The following is a 26645-nucleotide window of genomic DNA, read 5'->3' on the forward strand; positions in this document are numbered from 1 at the left end:
CCTCTCCATTTCTCCTCAGCATGGCTGGCTCGGGAATTCTGGGAGTTGAAGTCCATGAGTCATAAAGCGGCCTAGGCCAGGGGTAGGCAACCTTGGCCCTTTTATGACTCGTGGACTTCAACTCCCAGAATTCCTGAGCCAGCATGGCTCAGCATGGAGACCTCTCCCTTTCTCCTCAGCATGGCTGGCTCAGGAATTCTGGGAGTTGAAGTCCACGAGTCATAAAAGAGCCAAAGTTCCCCACCCCTGGACTCTGTCCTATCAGAGAGAAGGACTAGGGATGACAGGATTCTAATATTTGAGAAGCAGTCACAAAGGTGGACAACCTATATTCTTCAAAGCACCTGAGGGAAAAATGAGAAATAACAGATGGAAAAGAATGAAGGAGAGATCCAACCTAGAACTAAGGAGGAACAACTAATCAGTGGAATGGTTTTGCCTTTGGAAGTTGTGAGTGCTCCACCACTGGAGGTTTTTAAGAAGAAATTGGACAGCCCTTTTTCCGGAATGGGGTTCCTGCATGAAGACCTCCAAAGTCCCTCCAAGCCCTGTGACTCCATGATTGTGTAATTAATCCAGGTTGGAGGCGTTTTTTTTAGAAAAGAAGATGCTGTGTATTTGAGATATAAATAAGCTGAGCCAAGCACCTGCATTCCAGGGAACTGGATAGTATGCCGACCATCCTTCAGTTTCCTGTGTTTTCAAATGGGAGTCCTCGAGTGATGGATCTAATTTGGTAGACTATGAGAAGGTTAGATATAGCAAGAGGAAAAGAGATTGAAACAGAGAAATAGGTATTACGTAAAATGTCTTACGAAACACATTGTTCAGTGTTTGGATTTTCACACTGAACTAGAAAGGCGCTTATGTTCTCTTCCTTCCCAGGGCTTTCTTAGTTCTAAAATCTCTCTCTACAATAATAAAAATCTATTTTTGTATATATAGTGGACAAGTATTTCCAAAACGTGCTTTGTACTGCAGAAGGACTTGGCTGACTGTAGAAAGCCTTTAACACGTTACACATCCTGGGGAAGAAGAACATAGGAAGACTAAGCCTTAAAGGGTTCAAAGGTGTCTCTTTATTCCAGCAATTTAAATGCTTCATTGGCAAGGGAATTATTATAAAAGGCGTGGCACATTACTAATTGCCCATGAAGGATCATTGGGAAGGCGTGGCTCTGACACAGAACCAGATGGCACAATTGTAGACGGGAGTTTTACAGGGAAGGGAAGTGGAAACTTCAGACAAGCCAGAATAGTCACTCTTCAGATGACATCAGAGTTTGGTAGCATGTGTTACATGGCACATTAAGGGTGCACTCGGGAGCCTAAAAACATTTGAAGGACCAGGCTGGGGACAGATAATCATGGAGAAAAATTTTATCTGTGGGTGGTTAAGAATTGAGACTGGCTTAGCTGCACGAAAATCAAAGCATGGCCTGTTAAGCCTTGTTTCTAACTGGTGTGGTAGTAAAATTAATGGTTGTACATAATAATAATAATAATAAGAAGAAGAAGAAGAAGAAGAAGAAGGAGAAGGAGAAGGAGTAGTTGGAAGGGACCTTGGAGGTCATCTAGTCCAACCCCCTGCTCAGGCAGGAAACCCTATACCATTTCAGGCAAATGGCTGTCCAGTCTCTTCTTTAAAACTTCCAGTGTTGGAACATTCACCGCTTCTGGAGGCAGGTTGTTCCACTGGTTAATTGTTCTGTCAGGAAGTTTCTCCTCAGTTCTAGGTTGCTTCTCTCCTTGACTAGTTTCCATCCGTGGCTTCTTGTCCTGCTTTCAGGTGCTTTGGAGACTAGCTTGGCTCCCTCTTCTTTGGGGCAGCCCCTGAGATACTGGAAGACTGCTATCATGTCACCCCTCACCCTTCTCTTCATTAAACTACACATACCCAATTCCAGCAACCGTTCCCTATATATACTTGCCAAGGGGGAGCTTGTATCCAGACAGATCTTTGCTTGGCTTTGAAGCTCATTAAAGTTGTGTGAACTGATATCATTGCAACTTGCTCTGCTAAAGCATACTGATGGAATCCCCTGTTATTTGCTAACTTTATGGTAGTTTGAGAATAAGGAGGTGGTCAGGCGGAGAAGCAAGTTTCAAGTGTTTTGAGATAGGGCGGGGATGGGTCTCCAACACATGCAGCTGGACTCACCTCCCTTCCTTTCTTTTATTCTCAGTATAGCAGCTGTTCCCATCTCTCTTCAAAGACTTTTAATTTGGCAAAACCCAGGGCCCTTAGATTATCAAGCAGGGAAAACTCAAACGGCACATTAAGTTCCACTTAGGATGACTTATTGCTGATGCCTGTACAGCAGAATTTAGTCAACTAATGGGTCAGCACTAAATTGCCACTAGATAAAGAGTCAACAGAATTCAACAGAGGTTGGTTATAGACCAGGGGTGTCAAACTCAATTTCATTGAGGGCCGCATCAGCATTGCGGTTGCCCTCAAGGGGCCGGGTGGGTGTAGCCTGGGTGGGTGTGGCCTACTGCGTGGGCGTGGCTAGAGTGCGTATGGCCTACTGGGTGGGCATGGCCAGCTCTACATCGTTCGTACCCTTATAGGGGCCTGGGCAGGAGTGGGACAGATCTGGGGGTCTCTGGCAGAAGGAGGGTCTCTGGGCCAGGGCCAAGGCAGTGGGGGCCGTTCCCTCACTGTTTCCAGGATGGCTTCGGGGGCCACATGAAACCACTTCGCGGGCCGGATCCGGCCCCCGGGCCTTGTGTTTGACATGTCTGTTATAGACTGTGTGTGGGAAATGTAAAGACTCTAGGACAGACATGTCAAACACAAGGCCCGGGGGCCGGATCCGGCCCGCGAAGTGGTTTCATGTGGCCCCCGAAGCCATCCTGGAAACAGTGAGGGAACGGCCCCCACTGCCTTGGCCCTGGCCCAGAGACCCTCCTTCTGCCAGAGACCCTCAGATCTGTCCCACTCCTGCCCAGGCCCCCATAGGCAACCTTGATGCGAACGATGTAGAGCTGGCCACGCCCACCCAGTAGGTCATACCCACTAGCCACACCCACCCAGTAGGCCATACCCACCCGGCCCCTTGAGGGCAACCGCAATGCTGATGCGGCCTTCAATGAAATTGGGTTTGACACCCCTGCTCTAGGATGATTCCTCTCTTGATTCCACCCCAGGCTCTGCCTGCCCTTTTCCTACATAGATTTTTTTTTAAAAAAATGTAGAAGCAAGAATGTCTTGCAAAGAACAGCCCTTTTGAGAAACGCAGCAATTACAACATTGTCAAATCAGAAGCGGGGAACTAGTAGGAAAGGATGCTTTGGACCGAGGCGAAACGATCTTTCTTCCCTAGCGCATATGAAGATGACGGCAGGGGCTTTGATTTGGTTGTGTGTCCTAGATGTGCCTGGCAATATAGGGTGGCCTTGAGCCCAAAACAGTTGCCTGTCCCTGGATTTAAGTTCTCACATGAGAAGTTGTGAATCAGTTGCTTGCAGGCTTTTAAAATAGAGAGGAAGGAACAGAATATCCTGAAAAGTGCTTGAAGGGAAAGGGCAACCTGAAAACACGATGAACATGCCCCCCTTTTTTTTAGGGGGGGGGAAAGGCTGTCTTTTCGCCAGCCTGATCGCTATGAAATTGCAACCATGACAGTAGAACTAGCTGCATGCAAAGAGTTAAGGGTGTGCACTGAGTGGAAAATGCACAGGTAGTCCTCGACTTCAAAGCATTCATTCAGTGGCCATTCAAACCTGCGATGGCTCCAGGGGGAAAAAAGTGGTTTATGACTGGTCCTCACGCTTAAGACCGTCACAGTGTCCTGTGGTCATGTGTTCACACAATGTTCTGTGGTCACGTGACCATTCAACTCTCTTATGACAGTGGCCGTATCCCGGAGTCACACGATCCCTATTTGCAACCTTTCCCAGAGGGCTCCCGGTAAGTAGAATCAGTGGGAGAAGCTGGATTCGCTTAACGACCTTGGAAGTGACTTAATAACTGCAGCAAAAAAAAAAACCCTCATAAAATCAGGTGCGACTCTCTTTTAACAACCACATTCCTGAGTAATGGAAGTTCCGGTTCCGATGGTGGTCGTAAGCCTGTTTGGTGCTCCGCGCTCAGACCAAACTCGTGATTGCTTGGAAGTTCAGTCCCACCCTCTGACACATAAAGATTTGGCGAAAATGAACTTTAGGTCAGGGGTCTCCAAACTTGGCAACTGGCAAACTTTGTGGACTTCAACTCCCAGAATTCCTCAGCCAGCCATGCTGGCTGAGGAATTCTGGGAGTTGAAGTCCACAAGTCTGCCAGTTGCCAAGTTTGGAGACCCCTGATTAAGGTTGATTGATTTAACTGAGACCAATCCTCAGACATTTTAAAGTGGAAGGAGGGGCAAGGATAATCAGCTGTGTTTCTGCAATCTCTTCTTCGCCATGGCCTAACCCCGATAGCCGATCTTCTCCAAGCTTTCTTCTCTTTTTTTACCTCCCTTTAGCTACAATTCAAGTACTTTCATTCAAGTATGGCATACAGGTAGTCCTCGACATACGACCGCAGCTGAGCCCCAAATTTAATTTGTTAAGTGAGACATTTGTTAAGAGAGTTTTTGCCCCATTTTATGACCTTTCTTGCCACAGTTGTTAAGTGAATCACTGGAGTTATTAAGTTTGTAACTGGCTGCTAAGTGAATCTGGCTTCGCCATTGATTTTTCTTGTCAAAAGGTCACAAAGCAGGATTGTATGACCTTGGGACACACTAGCGGTCATAAGTATGGACCAGTTGCCAAGCATCTGAATTTTTGATCACGTGTTCATGGGGTTGCTGCAAAGTGTGAAAAATGGTCATGCGTCACTTTTTTCAGTGCTGTTGTAACTTTCAATGGCCACTAAATGAACTGTTGTGAGTCGTAGACTACCTGAATTTATCTGGGTCTTGCACCCACCGTTCCTGCATCTGTCTTGCCCTCCCTGCAGTTGTAGCTCAAAAACTGATTTTATTTATTTATTAAATTTATACACTGCTCGTCTCACCCACAAGGCTTGGAAACAGTAGAAAGAATAGTAATTAATATTAATTAATAGTATATTAATATTTGAAAGAAGTAGGTTAAAAAATAGAACCACGGAGATGGATGTCACGGGAAGAGGTATTTTTCTTAACCCATCAACCACCCCCAGCATTGTGTCTCGCTTGAGGCCCTAAGCCAGGGGTGTCAAACTCACCACGTCACGTGTTGCGACCTATCGTGACTTTTTTCCCCCTTGCCCACGCAGCTTCCCCAGGACACATCTGGCCTGCGGGCCGGCAGCTTAACACCCCTGCCCTAAGCCAATTGGCAAAACTAGGTTTTGACCCTTCTCCTCCTCTAAGTGAGTGAGGCAGGCTACTCCCATTGGGGCACGACTGCTCCTCAGCTACCCTGGATCAACGCCTTAAAGGCCTTTTGTTGTTAGTGTAATAGGTAAACACATTTGCCATTTGTGACTTATCAAACTGTGTGTTGTGATTCAGGGTCAGCCTGTGGGTTCGGCAGTTGGGTCGGATGACTCAGAGGAGGAGGGGGGTGTTGAAGAGCTTGCTGAGGGGGTTGAAGATCTTGCTGATGAGAGCCCTCAGCTAGGCCCCTCTCACCTGGTCACCACGGAGACCCAGCTGTGTGAGCCTGACAGTGTGGATGAAGATGACCCACAGCTGGCCCTGTTCAAGGACGCCCGACGCAGGAGGCAGTCAATCAGGAGTAAACAGAGGAAGGCAATGGGGCACCTCGGAAGGAGGCAGAGAAAAGCCACGCCCTGAACTGTATAAAAGGGGAATGTGTGGGAGGGCTGGTTTGCTGAAGGCAACCGCTTGATTAGTTCCTGTTTCATAGCTCCTGTTTCATGGTTGGTGTCTTGTTTTGCTCTGTTTTATGTTAATAAATTTGGCAGGCTTAATTCCAGCCTCTTGCCGTTTGTAAAGGGGTTGTCCCTGCCTTTTCTGCAGGGCCGGTAGCAGGCTGGTACAGAACACCGTGTCTTTATAAATGGTAAAACCCGAATATGATCTTAGGGCAGGGCTTTGCAACCTTTTCACCCATAGTACCACTTTTAGGATATGGCAACATCCGAGTACCACCAGTTGCCTAGCAAAGTGTCAAAAACTTGATGACCAAAAAAAAAGGGGGAAAAAGTGATGAAGTACAGGTAGCCGACTTACAACAGTTGCGTTAGTTAAATGGCACTGAAAAAAGTGCCTCCGAAGCCACAGCCGAGCAAGACACCTGCCTGCCTGCCCGGTGGGTCTCTTCCTCCTGTCCGAGGTTTTCATTGTTGTGAGCATTTCTGTTGAGGATTGGCAGCAGGGGTGGGGTGGGGGGTGTTTGGTTTTTATACCCCCCATCTGCTGGGTGGTTGCAGCAGATTTTGGTCACTTCACATGAACCTGGGACACTGTGACTGTCATAAATATGAATCAGTTGCCAAGCATCTGACTGTAAATCACAAGACCCTGGAGATGCTGCAACGTTCCAGCTGATCGGTGCTTCTTCTGGGCTCAGTAGAAGCACCAGGATCAGCACCGAGCTCCAGCTGGAGCCTGACGCTGATCCTGGCGCTTCCGCCGAGTCCTGATAGCCCTGCAGCTCCAGCCGTCTCGCTCAGGCTTGTGCGGTGCTGCCACCGGTTCAGCTCATTCCCCTCTCCTGCTACCACTTTTCTAGGATGGTCGCGTACCACCTGCCAGGTGCCAGTGTACCACAGGTGGTACCCGTACCACTGGGTGAAAAGCCCTGTCTTAGGGCAGTGGTTCTCAACCTGTGGTCTGCCTACTCTGGGGTGGGGGGGAACATGATGTCATCACAGGGGTTCTGTGAAGGCTTGAAAAAATGTTGAAGTCTTGAGTTAAGTCTCGGGGGGGGGGGGTCTGTGGCCATGGTCCATGGCTACAAAAGATATTTAAAGGGGGCCTGGGGTGAGGAAAAGGTTGAGAACCACTGTCTTAGGGCATACCTTCTGTTAACTTAATAGTTGAGTCAGAGAGAGTTGGGTGGCAGACAGGCTTAATAAATGATTATTAACACAACACAGTTTCTTTCTGGTTTTCTGTGGTGCAGCTGCATGAGCCTATTCCTTGTGGTTTTGTAAACCATGACGTGCTTTAGTGTATTGTGCATGCTTTACGGTTCTGGTTTAATCAATAAGACATAGTTAAATCATGGCTTAGTGTCGGCATACAAATTAAATTAGTATCCTGCTCTGAAAATGTGCTCTGTAGCTACGTGTCCTGATTTTAAAATATTCCATGCAAAGTGTTTAACTCTTGCTACAAATGCTGGTTATTAGCATTACGGTCTATCAATTACCTATTGCCGGAATCTCCGTTCTGTACAACGCAGTGCTTCCCCACCAGGGGCTATGGGTTATTTTATTTCTTTTCCCAGTCTGTCAGAATACCAGTGTGGGAATCGTAGTTGAACAGTGATTTGTACCACAATAAAAATTAGAAAACCCTTAGTGTGCTTTTGAAGAAAATGCTAGTTAGAAGTCACTGATGTTTGCTGTACTGTACACAAAACACCCTTAAAGACCTATTCATGGACTTCTGATGCGATGCTGCCTTTCATCACAGTAAGCAATGGATAGTTTTAATTATGTTTGTTTATGGCTTAGAGTGCTACCTGAGTTTGGGTTGTATAGGCTTGTATGGTGGAATATTAAAACGGTAGTGGCTTATTCAGCAAACCATGCCTTAATGCACTGTATAAATCTAGCATGTTTTGTTGTCAGGACAAAATGTTTTTCTGGATGATGTTGGAAGGGATCTTGGAGGAGAGGTCATCTAGTCCAACCCCCTGCTCAGGCAGGAAACCGTATACCATTTCAGACAAATGGCTGTCCAATCTCTTCTTAAAGACTTCCAGTGTTGGAGCATTCACAGCTTCTGGTGGCAGGTTGTTCCACTGGTTAATTGTTCTCACTGTTAGGAAGTTTCTCCTTAGTTCTAGGTTGCTTCTCTCCTTGATTGGTTTCCATCCGTTGTTTCTTGTCCTGCTTTCAGGTGCTTTGGAGAATAGCTTGACTCCCTCTTCTTTGGGGCAGCCCCTGAGATATTAGAAGACGTAGTATCATGTCACCCCTAATCCTTCTCTTCATTAAAACAGACATATCCAGTTCCAGCAACTTTTCCTTATATGTTTTAGCCTCCAGTCCCCCATGTTGTATTATGTTTTTGTTTGCTTCATACCCCAAATATTTGGGAATATTTGGGACCACGGTATCCGTAGAACCCTATCATCATGACCAGTCCTCAAACTTAGCTGGCTGGGGAATTCTGGGAGTTGAAGTCCACAAGTCTTAATGTGGCCAAGTTTGAAGGCCCCTGATCTAGAGGGCCTCGCATCACCTTGAAGATTGCTCCCAACATCTAGCCTTGCCTGCCGTTTTCATGGCTGGGTAATGGAAGATTACAGCCACGAACAGTGGCCCACCCTGCCCTTATCAGGGGCTGCATGGAAGGGCCCAACAGCATTCCAGAAGGTGGGTCCTTTGCAAGACACATAAAATGTCACTGATAAGAAGGAAAGACGCACAATGAATTCACAACCCCGAGCTCTCGCCTACGGAGCGATTTCAGAAAAAAACGTCTTGAGGAAACACGAACCGGTTGCCTTGAATGAATCACTCCGGGGTAGTCAAAAGACCGTCTTGCATAAGTGTGGAAGTGAAACTTCCAGGGAAATTGCCACAGAAAAGGAATCGGCCCTCAGAGGCTTGTTCTTTGATGGCTGAATGACTGTTCTCGGCCTCCCAGCTAAGTAGGAAGTTAAAGTGACGACCCCTTACTGCAAACCACAATAGGGTAGTTGCTCAAAGATGGCTTTTTAGAAAAGAAAACGGGCTGAAGGCTGCTTTAGGCTTCTTAAACTTCGTGGCCTATTCCTAAGCCGCACGTGGAGTGGTGGTGAAGTCCTGTTGAAGTAGGAAATGGCGGGGTGCGTAGTAATTGCTGCTTAAGGGGACGACCGTCCAAGTAGAACAAATGTGGAACTGCAGCTTTTTCCATTTTTTAAGGAACTCTCGCTCTCAAGTAAGCAAAAAGTAGCCTGCTTTGGTTTGTTGCCTTAACATCTTAGATCTATAAACCCAGCCATTGTGGTTTATGGTTAGGCACATGCCATCAGCCAACTGGGACTTGTTCAAGAGCGGTGGCTTAGTGCAAAGGGGTATTTGCTGAGGAGCCCCTGTACTTTTGATCAATTCTAAAGCAGTGTTTTTCAAAGTTTGGCAACTTGATGGTGTGTGGACGTGCCCTCTGGGGATTTCTGGGAGTTGAAGTCCACACACCTTAAAGTTGTCAGGGTTGTGAAACACTATGATAGATTGTCCTGGCTTAGCATAAAAATAAAATAAAATAAAAAGGCACCCCTCAAAGCTTAACCAGGGCATAATTTGTGTGGCTTTTCCAGACCTTATATGTTTGAATGGCTATTCCAGGGGTCTTCAAACTCGGCCCTTTTATGACTTGTGGACTTCGACTCCCAGAATGTGTGCTTGGCTGAGGAATTCTGGGAGTTGAAGTTCACAAGTCACAAAAAGGCCAAGTTTGAGGACCCCTGGGATATTCAGTAATAGAAGAAGGGGATGACAGAGAATGAGGTGGCTGGATGGAGTCACTGAAGCAGTAGGTGTGAGCCTAAATGGACTCCAGAAGGTGGTAGAGGACAGGAAGGCCTGGAGGAACGTTGTCCATGGGGTCGCGATGGGTTGGACACGACTTCGCAATTAACAACAACAAAGGGCTATTCAGTGGCTGTTGAATAGCTCAGATTATTATTTTACATCAGTTGACACTATTTTGCATGTCTTGATCCTATTTGACCAGGATAGTAGTAGCAGAGATTAGCTGGCTACTCTCCCAAAGTTTTAGTGCCTGGCAGCTGACAACATTTTTAAAATAAGTAAAAACAATCTTTAGTCAGAGGAAAAAGTCCTGGCCATTTTAGTGAATTCTCAATTTACAGCCATAACTGGCACTAGAATTTCCATTGCTAGCCAAGGCATTTTTAAGTGAGTTGTGTGGGATTTTACCAACTATTTTTTGCCACGGCTGCAAAACATATCACTACAGTCATTAAGTGAATCACAAGGGTGTTTTCTGGCTTCCCCCGTTGCTTTTCGGAAGCTGGCTGCAAATAGCAATCACAGGTCTCCAGCACACAGCAACTGTCATAAATAGAAGTAGTCATCAACTTAACAACAGTTCATTTAGTGACTTTTCAAAGTTACAGCAAGGCTGAAAAAAGCGACTTATGGCTGTTTTTCACACTTAACAACTGTTGCAGCAAGCCACGTGGTCACGTGATCAGAATTCAGACTCTTGGCAACTGGCACGTATTTATGAAAGTTGCAGTGTCCCAGGGAGCAATATGCTGTCTCTGTAAACCTCTTAGAGAGGGCTGTGAAGCGGTATATAAGTCTACGTCCGTGGTGGCGAATCCATAGCACGCATGCCACAGGTGGTATATAGAGCCCTCGCTGTGGGCACGCATGCCGTCGCCCCAGTCCCAGGCCTTCAGCTGGATTTTATAAAACCTTTTCGCTTTAGGCCTCCGCCACCGTGTGCCAAAAAAAAAAAAAAGGTTCAATCATTCAATAAGTTTCAACTTCTCGCAGGAAAAAAAAAGATCTCGCAAAGTTGGAATTGATTGAACTTTTTAGTCCCACCCAGTCTGCCCTTACCACTTCAGCCACGCCCACCAAATGGGCCACCCCCGCACAATTGGCCACTTCCACCCAATGGGCCACGCCCACCCGGCACCCGACGATATATAAGCGGGTTTTGGGTTGCAGTTTGGGCACTGGGTCTCTAAAAGGTTCGCCATCACTGGTCTTAAGTGCTGTTGCTATTGCTATTTTGCGACCTTCTGTCAAACAAAGTCATTGTGGAAGCTGGATTCCCTTAACAACGATATTACTAACTTAACAACTGCAATGATTCACTTAATAACTGTGGCAAGAAAGGTCGTAGAATGGGGCAAAACTCACTTAACTGTCTCACTTCTCCACAGAAATTGACAATTATCTCCCTTTGCCATCACTTCTTGTCTTGTTTTCTTTTCTTGTATTTCCCTTAAAAATTCTAATATTCATATGTTAGCCATTTGGGTTTCTCCCTTTTTTGTCTGTAAATTGCTTCTTGTGCTGAGAGCCACGAAGATGTTTTGGAGCACAATCTATTCCATACACAGGTAGCTTTTGATTTACAGTCATTCAGGTAGTGTCCACTCAAAGTTACAACGGCACTGAAAAAAGTGACCTATGACCATTTTTCACACGATCATTGCGGCGTCCCCAGGGTCATGTGATCAGAATTCAGACACTTGGCAACTGGCATGTATTTATGACAGTTGCAGTAGCCCAAGGTCACGTGATCCCCTCTTGCTTACCTAACAACTGTGGCAAGAAAGACTATAGAATGGGCAGAACTCACTTAACAACTGTCTTGTTAAGTGGGATGTCAACGCTGCTAACATCTTTTTTTTTTGCATTGACAACTGATAGAAATGTAGTCAATTTTTCTCTTTTGCTTTTAGAGTTAGATGATGCTGGGGGGGGGGATGTGAATAAGAGTCCAGCTAGACATAACAACACTAAACATAGCATGAGAATCAAGGTTACTGAGCCCAGAGCTGATAAAGAATTGGTGGGCTGAAGAGCTGGAGAGGAAGCCCACGCTTCAAGCTAATTGGGGAATGTGATTTATGACTGCTAATTGGAGGAGGGAATTGTGCTTTGATACTGTGTGCCCAGGGGAGGGGAATTCAGCTTTTGGCTTGGATTATGTAAGTGCCAATATTCTGCTACTCGAATAAAAGATCCTTTAAGGCAGGGGTGTCAAACTCAATTTCATTGAGGGCCGCATCAGCATTGCGGTTGCCCTCAGGGGGCCGGGTGGGTATGGCCTGGGTGGGTGTGGCCTACTGGGTGGGCGTGGCCAGCTCTACATCGTTCGCATCGAGGGTGCCTATGGGGGCCTGGGCAGGAGTGGGACAGATCTGAGGGTCTCTGGCAGAAGGAGGGTCTCTGGGCCAGGGCTAAGGCAGTGGGTGCCGTTCCCTCACTGTTTCCAGGATGGCTTTGCGGGCCACATGAAACCACTTCGCGGGCCGGATCTGGACCCCGGGCCTTGTGTTTGACATGTCTGCTTTAAGGTAAAAAATGCCTCGAAGTTCTTTTGAAGAGTTTCATCTGTCGGAACCATGACACGAGAGAAATTTGGGGCTCAATTATGGTCATAAATCAAGGACTACCTGTATTATCTTTTAAGTGTCTTTTAGGTAAAAAACAAACAAACCCCACCTTGATTTTCATGAATAAATTCTTGCAAAATTATTATTGGTTCATTGCACAGTCAGCCAGAGAAATGTTCAGACTGGATTTGGCATTTTTATCTACCTATCGAGTGTACCCAAGTTCCAGGGATAAGCAGATGTGGATATTTGATGTTGTTACAGATATCGTCACGGGGATGTAAGCTGTTCCACGTAAAGCTGCCTTTTGCAGTTGACTGACGGTGAATTTGTGAATGTCCGTGGTTTTTCAAGTGGTGCTCTCGTTGCTGTCGCTGCTGTTGCTGTTATTAGCCGTGAAAGAGGGTTTATTGAAATACTCATTCAAAACTTTGATATATTTTCGATGTCTTTTAGCTCCAGAACCTGGGTGTCAACCCAGCCAACATCGGATTCAGTACTTTGACCATGGAATCCGACAAATTCATCTGCATACGAGAGAAAGTGGGAGAACAGGCGCAGGTGGTCATCATTGATATGAACGACCCAAACAATCCGATCCGCCGGCCAATTTCGGCCGATAGTGCCATCATGAATCCTGCTAGCAAGGTTATTGCCCTCAAAGGTATGGAAAATGTTTTCCTGTCGATTTTCCCATTTTATGATTCCAAGGCATGGAATTTTAATATGTCTTCCGAGTTGTCCCAAGTTCCTTATTTGTTGCTCTCCGAAGTGAGCCACAAGTTGCTAATGAAATAAACGTAAATTTTCATTGCTTCCTCTTGAAATAGCCACGAAAAGTTGTGCTTTGCCCAGTGTTTGCCATAATTGCATGAAAACTAATGGGGTTGATTAGTTCCCAAGAATTTTACCATCTCAGCATTATCTTATCTTAAAATGCACATTTTTAATCTGTGGCAATTCAAAAAAACAGCTGCTGTCTTTTTTTAAAAAAAAAAAAGCATGGAGGTTTGATTAAAACATTTCATGACAAGGATGTAGATACTTCCTGCAAACACAATGCCATTTATTTTCCTAAGGCATGCAGAAATTTCCTACCCTGTTATATGCCAAATATCTCCTGTTGTAGATCATTGTAGGGGTAAATCAAAATGAAATTATGCAGGAAGTCCTCGGCTTACAACAGTTCATTTAGTGACCTTTCCAATTTACAACAGCACTGGGAAAAAAGACATGAACATTTTGCACACTTACAACCATTGCAATAGTCACATGATCAAAATTCAGACACTTGGGCTCTGGCTCATGTTTAGGACAGGTGCAGCATCACGGGGTCACTTTTTGTGACTTTCTGACAAGCAAAGTCCATGAGGGAAGTCAGATTCACTTAACAACCGTGTTACTGATTTAACAACTGCAGGATTTCACTTAACGACTGTGGCAAGAAATGTTGTCGGATGGGGCAGAATTCACGTAACTAATCTTTCACTCAGCAATAAAAATGTGGGGCTTGTGGTCGTAAGTCGAGGACTACCTGTAGCTCCTCTTACTCAACTATAATTATATTCTACCTAGGTCTTTAATGGTCACAACACAAGTCCCAACTTGAATTAATTGTAATGGATGCTAAATGTCTAGGCCAGGGGTAGGCAACCTTGGCCCTTTTATGACTCGTGGACTTCAACTCCCAGAATTCCTGAGCCAGCATGGCTCAGTATGGAAACCTCTCCCTTTCTCCTCAGCATGGCTGGCTCAGGAATTCTGGGAGTTGAAGTCCACGAGTCATAAAGTGGCCTAGGCCTAGGCCAGGGGTAGGCAACCTTGGCTCGTTTATGACTCGTGGACTTCAACTCCCAGAATTCCTGAGCCAGCATGAGGGAAACTTTGGCCCCTTCATGACTCGTGGACTTCAACTCCCAGAATTCCTGAGCCAGCATGAGGGAAACTTTGGCCCCTTCATGACTCGTGGACTTCAACTCCCAGAATTCCTGAGCCAGCATGGCTCAGTATGGAAACCTCTCCTTTTCCCTTCAGCGTGGCTGGCTCAGGAATTCTGGGAGTTGAAGTCTACAAGTCATAAAAGAGCCTAGGTTGCCTACCCCGGGTCTAGGATAAGCCAGTTCTGTTTTTCCCCCCTGAAAAAGCACAGCAAATCTGCCTTCAGTAATGTCCACAGATTGCCACGTTTTTGCCCCCCCGCCCCCCTTTCTGGTGGATAAACTAAGCTCTCAACTCTCTCATTACAGCAGCGTCCTCTTTTCTGACGGCTTTAATGTTTTATCACTATTTTTGTCACATTTTCTAATGCTTTCTTGTGTGTGCAGATGGTGAGTTACCTCTGTTTCAGATTGTATTTGCCTTTGTCCTGTTTTATGAAAAGAGAATGCCAGAGGTTTAGCAGATTAAAGGCTCAGAAGTTAGCATGGCTGAATTATTAAGGACTACAGATGTGCAAAAAAAAAACAACAAAAACAAAAAAACCCCCTCAGTGATACAGAACGGGATGTTCTGGGATATTCCGGAACCTCTCCTGAATTAAGTCAGTTCTATACATCCCTAATAAGAATCTCTAGTCTCTTCTGTCATGTGAATTTTGGTTTTTCAGCACTCTTTTAACAATCGGAGGGGAAAGACTACAACCTACAAGCATTTCTGCTTGGGTGTGCATCACACTTTTTATAAACGGGACAGAGACTTACAATATCATATCTGGCTGTATATTGCTTTTTGTGTATTCTGTATATAATGTGGGGCGGGGGTCTGAAATGAAGCCTTTCAGGCTTTCAAAGAGGGGAAAAAAAACCCCCAATGAGCCTATTGATTTATGTATATATACTGCTCAAAAAAAAATAAAGGGAACACTTAAACAACACAATGTACTGTATTTAATAGTAGGATGGCTTATCTTGTGTTCCCTTTATTTTTTTGAGCAGTATATAAACATTGATTTATATCCCCCTCTCCCCCCCCCAATTCATTCAAGACACTTCACGTAGCGCTTCCCCCCTTTGTAAAACTACCCTTCTGAAATCCCATGATCGTGTAGGTTTTTTTTTAAAAAAAACAAAACCAAAACCAAACAAACAATAGATCAGCTTAATCTTCTATTTAAAGGACAACATCTGAATACGGAATCTTGTAACTCTTTGACGGGCACGTGTGAGTCTTTAACCCTCAAATTTAGTAGCTTCGTAGCTTTGAAAGTCTTTCCCTGCCTAGTTTCAGTGCTTTGTGTTCCTTTGGATTGAAAGTGGCGCAGTTTTGTGGGGCTGGTAGTGTCCTTGGAAGTATCTGTAGCTGACTCTCTTAAGTGTTTCCCCTTCCCCTCAAAAAAAAAAAGCTTTTTAACCTGTTCTCCCCTTGTTCCGATATGTTTGCTTCTAGCCTCCCGCGTCTTCCCTTGCTCCTCTCCTCCACAAATGTAATATCTTTGTGTAGAAGTATGTTCTCTTCCCTGTGTTGGTCCTTCAAACAACATCGCCAATACTTTACAGCGGGGTTGGGGAACTATGACTCTTTTATGACTCGCGGACTTCAACTCCCAGAATTCCTGAGCCAGCGTGGCTCAGCATGGAAACCTCACCCTTTCTCCTCAGCGTGGCTGGCTCAGGAATTCTGGGAGTTGAAGTCCACGAGTCGTAAAAGAGCCAGGGTTGCCTACCCCTGCACTAGACCAAACTCTGCAGTAGAGTTTGCCTGCAATAGCAATGGCACTTAGGCCAGGGGTAGGCAACCTTGGCTCTTTTATGAGTCGTGGACTTCAACTCCCAGAATTCCTGAGCCAGCGTGGCTCAGCATGGAAACTTCTCCCTTTCTCCTCAGTGTGGCTGGCTCAGGAATCCTGGGAGTCCAGCAGTCATAAAGGGGCCATAGTTCTCCCCCTACACACACTGCTTTATAGAGATTGACATGCAAGGGGGTAATTTCACGGGGTCCTGCTTATTTGTATATTCTCCTTCCTGTGTCCGACATTTCCTCAAAGATCTAAAGAGGAGGACCCAAGGGTCCCAGTTCTCATTTTATTCTTGGAGCGATCCTGTCTGGCAGATTAGAGAGGTTAGATTGGATTACGCTGAAGGGCATTCCCTGAACTGAACGCCCATACAGGAATTCAGACTCACATTTTCCTGGTCTGTGGGTCTCAACTAAAGCATATTAACACCATATAGCAAGGACTTTGAAAGCACCAACAGAAGAGATTGTAGCTCAGGGTTGAACAGAGGGCTTCTTGGCACATCTCGTTACCCAACTAGGTAATATCATTGGTGCTGGGAAGGACTGGGGCTTGCTTCCATTTTATATACAAATGGCTTGTCCTGTCAGTATTAGTGGGGTTGTTCATACTGATTCCTTGACTAGGCTGTTGTTAGGCCTTCTCAGGGTACCGCCGGTTAAGGAATGCCGGCGGGTTATTCCCAGGGGAAGAGCGTTCTCTGTGGGCGCGCCAGCCCTATGGAACCAACTTCCCACGGAACTTAGGACTGCCCCCGACCTTCGTTCATTTTGCCAGGACCTGAAAACTTGGCTCTTCGAGCTGTCTGGCCCAGACTGAGGGGTTTTAATTTTTAATTGGGTTTTAGTTTTAAATTTCGGGGACTTGAATTAATTGTTTTAACTGATTTTAATTTTTGTATGTTATGCTTTTAATTTTCCCTGTAAACCGCTCTGAGTCCTACGGGAATAGGGCGGTATATAAATTTAATAAAATAAATAAATAAATAAATAAAACTGCCAGGAATGTTCTCACTAACACTGACAGAGCAAGCCACTGGTATGTAAACAGAGAGCAAATGCCACTCTCTTCTAGCACTGATGATGTTACCTAGTTGGGTAACGAAACGTCTGCAAAAAAGCAGTTAAGCTGAGAGATCACCAAGGACCCCACTTTGAAAGTAGCAACACGGTCCATATTGAACATTCACTGTTCCTTAATTCTCTTCCTTATTCCGCTTGGTGACCTGCGTGCACCCCATTTCTCCTAGTTGTAATTGTACCCTCTCACCTTTCTAACCTCCGTGTTTGCTGTATGCTTAGCCCACAGTATGCATAAAGGGCAGCTAAACTATCTAAAAAAGTGCCCACCAGAATAGGACATGGCAGTTAACCTTAGGTGGTCCCCATATTTCTTCTAGATTACGTATATTAACGTGTGTGTTGCACCGATGTTGTATGTCTTGATGTACTTTATCTTCTCAAGCAAGACGTGAAATGAGTTGCTTGGGTTAAGGATGAGTAACCTTGCATGAACGTTGAGCATCATGAGAGAAAGTAGTTGTGCTGTCACTGGCTTTGATGCCACGATCAGTTCAGTCCTTGGCTCTCTTAGGACTCACGTAGGACAGAAATGGCCTTTTGAGAGGATGGCCATTTTTTTACTGTCAAATACCGTGCATGATCCTTTTCCCTGGGCTGGAATTTGGACGTCAGATAATCTTCACAGGCTTAAACTATTGGTAGGCTTTTTAAGTGGTGGACCGTCGTCACAAGCAACTTGGTTCAATTAATCCACGCTCCTATCTTTAGCCGGGAAGACCCTTCAGATTTTTAACATTGAGATGAAGAGCAAAATGAAGGCTCACACCATGACGGATGATGTCACCTTTTGGAAGTGGATTTCTCTCAACACCGTCGCGCTGGTCACCGACAACGCTGTGTACCACTGGAGCATGGAAGGAGAGTCTCAGCCTGTCAAAATGTTTGATCGTCATTCCAGTCTGGCGGGTTGTCAGATTATCAATTACCGTACGGATGCAAAGCAGAAATGGCTGCTTCTGACTGGAATTTCTGCACAGGTAATAATATTATAAGGTGACGCGGGTGGTTCAGAGGTTGAGACACCCTGGTCAGCTGGAAAGTCAGCAGCCAAGGTTTGAGTCCCGAGCGCCACGTGACAGGGTGAGCTCCATTCGCCTGGCCCAGCTCCTCCCAACCCAGCAGTTCAAAAGTGTGCAAATGTGAGTAGATAAATAGGCACCACGGTGGGAAGGTAGCAGCGCTCTGTGACCTCATTCTGGCCAGGTGACTGAGGAAATGTTTTCGGACAGCGCTAGCTCAGTGGCCTTGAAACGGAGAGGAGCACACACACTTCCTAAAGCCAGCAACGACTAGCTGAGTAAAATCCTCAGGGACCCCTTTACCTATTTTATAGCCGAGTGCAGGAGTAGGCAACCTTGGCTCTTTTATGACTCATGGACTTCAACTCCCAGAATTCCTGACTTGAAGTCCACGAGTCATAAAAGAGCCAAGGTTGCCTAAGGTAAAGGTAAAATGCGTGCTAGTCGTTTCCAACTCTAGGGGCCGGTGCTCATCTCTGTTTCAAAGCCAAAGAGTCAGCGCTTGTCCGAGGACGTCTCCGTGGTCATGTGGCCACTATGACTAGACGCCAAAGGCGCACGGAACGCTGTTACCTTCCCACCGTAGTGGTCCCTATTTTTCTACTTGCATTTTTACATGCTTTCGAACTGCTAGGTTGGCAGAAGCTGGGACGAGTAACAGGCGCTCACTCTGTTACGCGGCACTCGGGATTCGACCCGCCAAACTGCCGACCTTCTGATTGACAAGCTCAGTGTCCTAACCCACTGAGCCACCGCGTCCCACAAGGTTGCCTACCCCTTGGCTTAGTGGGAATGAGCATTGCCTCGGTAAGAGCTGGGATCTTTGCTATATAAGATGTGGGAGAAGATAGTTACTTTGCCACATACATTTGGTGAGAAAATAGCCAAAAATCTCCTCTTAGAAAGGTTTGTTGTAGCAAAATTGAAACCTTTGTATCCGTGACTCATTTTTTTCCTGCTGCCTGTGCAACCTTGATCTCTTGGCAAAGCGTTGGCAAAGCCTCAACAGCTAATCTCTTGTAACAGAAGGAACCCTGCTTTCAATTTCACCGTTGAAATTTTGTCAGCTACACAAAGAAACACATCTTGCAAGCAGAATTTGATTGAGGCTAATGAAAGAGAGACATTTCTGATTTTCATTGTAAAAAAATGTTCCTTAATGTAAACCCCCATTCTTAAAAACCCAGGTTTCGGCCTCTGGTTTTGTAAACCTGTGTGTTGCCCTACTGGCTGAGGAATTCTGGGAGTTGATGTCCAGAAGTCTTCAAGCGGCCATGTTTGGAAACACACATACACCCCCCCCCACCCACCCACCCCCCGGTTGTAAAGTGTACCGCTAGCTTAACACTATATTTAGGTTTGGTGTTCTCACGACCCCTTTCCTTCCCTTCTTAAAGCAAAACCGTGTAGTTGGAGCCATGCAACTTTATTCTGTGGACAGGAAAGTGTCACAGCCCATCGAAGGCCACGCTGCCAGTTTTGCCCAGTTCAAGATGGAAGGCAACACGGAGGAGTCCACCCTATTCTGCTTCGCAGTGCGGGGGCAGGCCGGAGGCAAGGTGAGTCTGTGGATCCGATCTCCATTCATCCATCACCGAGGAGGAGACTTCAGCCTTCGGTGATGTTTTTATACAGGTAGTCCTCAACTTGCAACAGCATTTGGGGCCAGAACACCCCTTTCTAAGCAAGCCGGTTGTTAAGTGAGTCGCAGCTAATTTTTGGCCATAGTTGTTAAACAAATCCCTGCAGTTTTTAAGTGGACTGTGAGGTCCTTAAGCAAATCTAGCTCTCCCCCCCAATTGATTTTGCTGGTCGGTAGCCAGCTGGGAAGGCGATCACATGACCCCGGGATGCTACAATAATTGTAAATAAATGTTGATTGCCAGGCACCTGAAGTTTGACTACTACGTGGCTGTGGGGATGCGGCAACTCTTGTAAGCCACTTTTTCCAGTTCTGTTGTAGTTTCTAATGGTCACTAAATGAATGGTTATAAGTTGAGGACTACTGTTCAGATTTAAGCTTTGGGGCACGTAGTTCTGAACAGCAGGAAAAATAATAGAATTAGAGTTATTAGAAATAGAAATAATAGAAATTGAATTAATAGGAATGGAGTGGAGTAGAGTAGAATGAAATTGGAATGGAATGGAATGGAATAGAATAACAGAACAGAACAGAATAGAATAGAAACAGGAGTAAGAAGAAGAATGGAACGGAACAGAACAGAACAGAATTAAGAAAAATAGAACAGAACAGAATAGAATTAGGAAGAAGAATAGAATAGAATAGAACAGAATAGAATAGAAGTTGGAAGGGACCTTGGAGGTCTTCTAGTCCAACCCTATACCATTCCAGAAAAAACAGTTGCCCAATCTCTTCTTAAAAACTTGCAGTGTTGGACCATTCACAACTTCTGGAATCCCCCTTTCCATTTCAGCAGGCAGCTTAGTGCCAGTTGCGAGTAAGGGACATCCCATCCTGATTAACAGAAGACATATAGGTCTTAGCATCCTTTGCTCTGTTATTGTATGCTGTCCAGAGTCTTGATGATTAGAGTGTCGCATACAGGTTGTCCTTGACGTACAACAGTTCATTTAGTGACCGTTCAAAGTTACAACGGCACTTAAAAAAAGTGACTTATGACTGGTTTTCACACTTATGGCCACTGCAGCACCCCAACAGTCGCACAATCAACATTCAGATCCTTAGCAACTGACTCATGCTTTCGACAGTCGCTGTGTCCCACGGGGTCCTGTGATCCCCTTTTGCGACCTTCTGACAAGCAGCGTCAACGGGGGGGGGGGGAGCCAGATTCACTTGACAACTGTTGTGGCGTAACTTAACAACTGCAGGGATTCCCCTCCAGCAAGAAAGCTTGTCAAAGGGGGCCAATCTCACTTAACAAACGTCTTGCTTAGCAACCGAAATTTTGGCTCAGTTGTGGTCCTAAGTTGAGGACTACCAGTACTTTGGAGTGAGAAGAGGATGTTTAATTGGGGCCATCCTCAGAACTAAAGAAGCTTCTCGGAGGAGAAGCGAAACGTTTTCAAGGGGGAAAAAAAAGCTAAGAAAGAAGTCCAGTTGCCTTTTGGGAAACACCTTTGGATAAGTCTTTCCCAGAGAACAGTGGTTGTCTGAAAGAGCAAGTCCCCTTCCACAGGAGATGGCAGCTCAACCTGGTCGCGCTATCGCTTCTTCACGGCTGATCTTAAACAAGCAGTCTAATCCAGTGATGGTGAACCTTTTAGAGACCGAGTGCCCAAACTGCAACCCAAAACCCACTTGTGTATCATCGGGTGCCGGGTGGGCGTGGCCCTTTGGGAGGGTGTGGCCAATTGGGTGGGCGTGGCCAAGTGGGTGGGCGTGGCTGCAGTGGTAGCTGCAGACTGGGTGGGACTAAAAAGTTCAATCAATCAATTCCAACTTTGCGAGAACTTTTTTTTCCCGCGAGAAGTTGATTAATTGAACCTTTTTTGGGGGGGTATATGGCAGCAGAGGCCTAAAGTGAAAAGGATTTATAAAACCCAGCTGAAGGCCTAGGACTGGGGCGATGACACGCGTGCCCACAGAGAGGGCTCTGCGTGCCACCTGTGGCACCCGTGCCATAGGTTCGCCACCACGAGTCTAGTCTATATTTTCAGCCATGGGACATTCGTCTCTTCTTGTTTGATAAAACAAAGTATTGGCAAGCACAGATTCCTTTCCAAACATGGCCTTTGGTCTGATTTCTTTCTGCACAGCTGCACATTATTGAGGTTGGGGCACCTCCCACCGGAAACCAGCCATTCCCTAAGAAAGCCGTAGATGTCTTCTTTCCACCGGAAGCCCAGAATGACTTCCCAGTAGCAATGCAGGTATGGTGTATTATCCCGGAACGGCCTTCCCAGGTTCCTCCTGGAAAGCTTTGGAATAGGCAGGCTGTCTGGCCATGCAATCCAATTTGGTCTAATGCAGGGGTGTCTAGCTTTCGTAGCTTTAAGACTAGTGGACTTCAACTCCCAGAATTCCCCAGCCAGGCTGGGGAATTCTGGGAGTTGAAGTCCACAAGCCTTAAAAGTTGTCAAGGCTCGACGTCTCTAGTCTAGTGGTTAAGGCACCAGGCTAGAAAGCAGGAGACTGAGATCAAGTCCTGCCTTAGCCATGACAGCCAGCTGAGAGACCTTCAGTCAATTACCATGAATTCTAGACCCACCTTAGGCTTGAGAAACTAGCTGGTTGACTTGGGGCCAATTGTCAGGAGAAGGGAGTTCTAGTCCTTCCTTAGCCATGGCAGCCAGCTGGGTGACTTTGGGCCAGGCACTCACTTTCAGCTCAACCCACCTCGCAGGGTGGTTGTTGCGGAGAAAACAGGAGGAGGATGGTGCGTTTGCTGCCTTGAAGTGGGACACAGATGGCTAACTAAATAATAGAAGGGCTTAAAGCAGTGATGGCGAACCTATTAGAGACCGAGTGCCCAAACTGCAACCCAAAACCCGCTTATGTATCGTTGGGTGCTGGGTGGGCGTGGCCCATTGGATGGGTGTGGCCAATCAGATGGGTGTGGCCCATTGGGTGGGCATGTCTGCGGTGGTAATGGCAGACTGGGTAGGATTAAAAAGTTCAATCAATTCCAACGTTGCGAGATCTTTTTTTTTCACGCAAGAAGTTTGATTGATGGAACTTTTTTCTTTTTGGCACAAGGCAGCGGATTCCTAAAGTGAAAAGGTTTTATAAAACCCAGCTGAAGGCCTAGAACTGAGGCGATGGCGCACGTGCCCACAGAGAGGGCTCTGGGTGCCACCTGTGGCACACGTGCCATAGGTTCTGTTAGGTATTGTTGTGCAGAGGTCTCCTTGTGCTACCAAAGAGTTGCACAGACAAGGAAGGGTACTGAGAGCAGTAAGAGTCACACAGTAACCACAAGAGTACACTGAGTTGTAAAAGCAAAAAGTATTTTAGTTTGAGGTGGTGTAAGAACAAAAATGCACGGTCAAAAATAAACAGTCAAGGTCATACACAATAGCAACAGTCCAAGGAGTAATCCAAAATACAAAGTCTTCTTACCGGTCCAGAGGTCAATACGCAGTTGTACAGGTTTATCACAGTAGTAAACCAACAGTACAGTAAAACAGAGCAAAAACAGTAATAGTAGAGAGCAGTGAATTCAGAGAGAAAGAAGCTACGTTCCTAGCTCCCACTTATGGCCATGAGAACACTTACACACCCATTGGCCAATTAACATCTTAAAGTCACAACATCATGGTTTATATATTTTCAACCCAACTATGTAGGCTATCACCATATGCCTAACAGGTTCGCCACCATGGGCTTAAAGGAATCGTGTCAAGGCCCCAAACGAATTAGCAAACCTCAGGACTGCCCAGCTCTCAACCTTGCATTTATCGTCGTAGCTGCTTTTTTTACATAGCAAAGTTCAGCTGTTTGGGGGGGCTTCTGTAGGCATGCAGTGGGCCTCTTGATCTTTCATCTGGGTAGCTTTGCAACTTGGCAGTTGGACAGTTCAAACAATCTATATGAACATACTGTGTTTTTGATCAGCCAGGACTCTGGCACGCCTTGCGGTTTCATAAGAGCAGAGTTGAGTATCCTAAACGTCTTGTTTGTGGGGGGGGCGGGCTCAAAGGACGCAGGGAAGATCCGTTACCAGGCAAGGATGAGATAAATGAAGGTTGAACCCAGGCCAAGGAAGTGGTTTACGAAAGCATCTTCCCTCAAATTCACCTGAAGATTAAAAGAGGGAGGAAAGGAAATACATTCAGACTTGCAAGATATTTTTTTTTACAATAACTGTATTAATAAAAGCAGCTCTCGGTCTGCACAGAGTCTGGTCCACCTTAATTCCCCCCCTTCCCTTCAGTTGAGTCTGATTCTTGGCAGTTCCTGCAGTTTTCTTGGCAAGTTTACTTTTAGACGTGGTTTGACATTGCCACCTTCCTGGGGCTGAGAGAAAGAGCTGGCCCAAGGTCAGCCAGCTGGCTTTGATGCCTAAAGTGGGACTAGAACTCACAGTCTCCTGGCGATTTGTCCAAAGTCACCCAGCCGGCTTTCATGTAAGGTAGCTAGAACTATGTGAGATACCTCTGACTAGAATTCAAGAGTCTCCTGGTGGTTGGCTCAAAGTCACCCAGCCGACTGTTTACATTTAAGGCGGGACTAGAATTCACACACTCCCAATTTCTAGCCTGATGCCAACTTTTATGTTTAAGGCAGGACTAGAATTCACACACTCCCAATTTCTAGCCTGATGCCTTAACCATCACCCCATACAGACTCTTATGAGCCTTTTACCTTACAGGGCTCACGTAAAGTCTACTAACATTTTTTGAAACCAGGGGATGGATGAATAAGATTAGTTTTAACGTGGGCTACCTGTTGCTATGACTAGGATCTGAAGCTTGATTCAGAAGACCGCACTAACTTGTTTGGCTTATATCACATACAGTGAACTGCCTTGGGTGGCAACAGCACGTTCCCTGGGATAACAGCCATTCGTTGTCTCCTCTTTCCGTTTGCAGATTAGCGAGAAGCACGATGTGGTCTTCCTGATCACCAAATACGGTTACATCCACCTGTACGACCTGGAAACGGGCACCTGCATCTACATGAACAGAATCAGCGGGGAAACCATCTTTGTCACTGCGCCACATGAAGCCACGGCTGGAATCATTGGGGTCAACAGGAAAGGACAGGTAATCAGGCTTTAATTTTGGGGGGGGCAGCGCCATAGGAGGTAGTTGCGTGTCAATGGATTGAGGCCAGGTGGGTACATGACCTCATCTGTACAGGTAATCCTCGACTTACGACAATTGAGCCCAAAATTTGCATTCCTAAGCAAGACACTTTGCCCCATTTTGTGACCTTTCTGGCCACAGTTAAGCGAATCAAAAGCAGTCGTTAAGTTAGTCCCACGGTTGTTAAGTGAATCCGGCTTCCCCCTTTGACTTTGCTTGCCAGAAGGTCGCAAAAGGTGGCCACATGACCCCAGGACTCTACCCCTCCTAACTACGAGCCAGTTGCCGAGGGTTCAAATTTTGATCGCATGACCCTGGCGATGCTGCAATAACGGTCGTAAGTGTGAAAAACGGCCAGAAGTCAATTTTTTTTTCAGTGCCTTCGCAACTCCGGACGGCCACTAAACGAATGGTGGTTAGTCAAGTGACACACACACACACACACACACACACACACACTTGAAAATGTTACTATTTTTCTCGAACACTTAGCTGACTGCTAAAACTTCAGGTAGTAATTTGGATTGTAAGTCCACCACCAAACCTTGCTGTGTTGCCCGTTCCACAAAATAAGTCAAAAAGGTTTGTGTTTGAATAGCAGCAGGTCAAAGTTCACAACCTGTGGAAAAAGCTGCCCAAGTCTCTCTTGGCAATGTTTAACGGCGTCGACCTTGAAAGATCTTTCTTGATCCCGCTGATAACTGGCTTTCAGTTCTGGCCTGTCGTCAACCTGTAGAAGGCCGCTTTCCAGCCCGGAATTGGAGCTGCCAAATTGGTCCGTTGCTGGTTCTGAGGTTTTCTTCTCCTGCAAAATAAATAAATAAGTGAAAATGAAAAATTGGAGTGCTTTGGGTTAAGGAGAAGGCATACCCTGAAGCTTCACAGCTCTTTGATCCAGAAGCTGCCTCTTGCCCTCTTTGTCTCCTGAAAAGCACGCAAGACAATCCATGCGTGCACTTTTCTCTTTGTTAATCGGTTACTGCTTCATAGTCGCACACACTCTGATGCCAGGGACGGCCTCGCCATAATCCTTAACTGCATTTCAGGGCAAACATGCTCTTTGGTCGCCGAACACGTGATAAGGGAGAAAGTACACATTCTTAAGAGGCGATAGAAGTTTGCAGAGCCTGTGAGCAGCCTTCATGCTTGCGCCGAGGCAGTTCCCCCCCAACCAGATGTTCCCCAGATGTGTGGAACTACAATGGCTTTCAGTCACGGAGTTTATAGTCCACCCAGATCTGGAGTGCATCTGGTGACTCCAACTGCTTGAGAAGGCGCAGTTTTCAGCTAGGATTTGCAAGAAGAAAAATTAAGTCACTTGAATATGATATTATTTTGGGTCTATGTCTGGGTAGGTTAGTGAAGGGAGCAAGATTAATGATCTTAAAAAACTGCTCTGATGTTGAACAGAGCATGCTGTTAGTGCTGGAAATCCATTAAGATTAAACAACACTTTAATAAGAGCTATCGTCACTCCCCTGATCATGATAATCTGTTAGTAAGCTACTATTTGTTGTTGTTAGTTGCGAAGTCGTGTCCGACCCATCGCGACCCCATGGACAACGTTCCTCCAGGCCTTCCTGTCCTCTACCATCTTCTGGAGTCCATTTAGGCTCACGCCTACTGCTTCAGTGACTCCATCCAGCCACCTCATTCTCTGTTGTCCCCTTCTTCTATTGCCCTCAACCTTTCCCAACCTTAAGCTCTTCTCCAGTGAGTCCTTCCTTCTCATTAGGTGGCCAAAGTATTTGAGTTTCCACTTCAGGATCTGTTGTTAAAAAATGGCCAGTACATTTTTATACTTACGCCCTGGTGGTGCAGTGGTTAGAATACAGCATTGCAGGCAAACTCTGCCCACAGCCAGCAGTTTCAATCCTG

General features: G+C 46.0%; 1 protein-coding gene across 1 annotated transcript in view; it reads left to right on the forward strand.

Moving 5' to 3' along the window:
• The window catches only part of CLTC (clathrin heavy chain), a 126357-nt gene that overhangs the window by 26056 nt on the left and 73656 nt on the right, over window positions 1-26645 (forward strand). The window contains exons 2-6 of the mRNA XM_081346560.1: window positions 12661-12868; window positions 17728-17996; window positions 19436-19597; window positions 21777-21890; window positions 24552-24725. Coding sequence (XP_081202686.1) covers window positions 12661-12868; window positions 17728-17996; window positions 19436-19597; window positions 21777-21890; window positions 24552-24725 — 927 coding nt within the window. The remainder of the gene's footprint in view (window positions 1-12660; window positions 12869-17727; window positions 17997-19435; window positions 19598-21776; window positions 21891-24551; window positions 24726-26645) is intronic.

The sequence above is a fragment of the Vipera berus genome (assembly GCF_964194415.1).
Source record: "Vipera berus genome assembly, chromosome: 1".
Taxonomy (NCBI): domain Eukaryota; kingdom Metazoa; phylum Chordata; class Lepidosauria; order Squamata; family Viperidae; genus Vipera; species Vipera berus.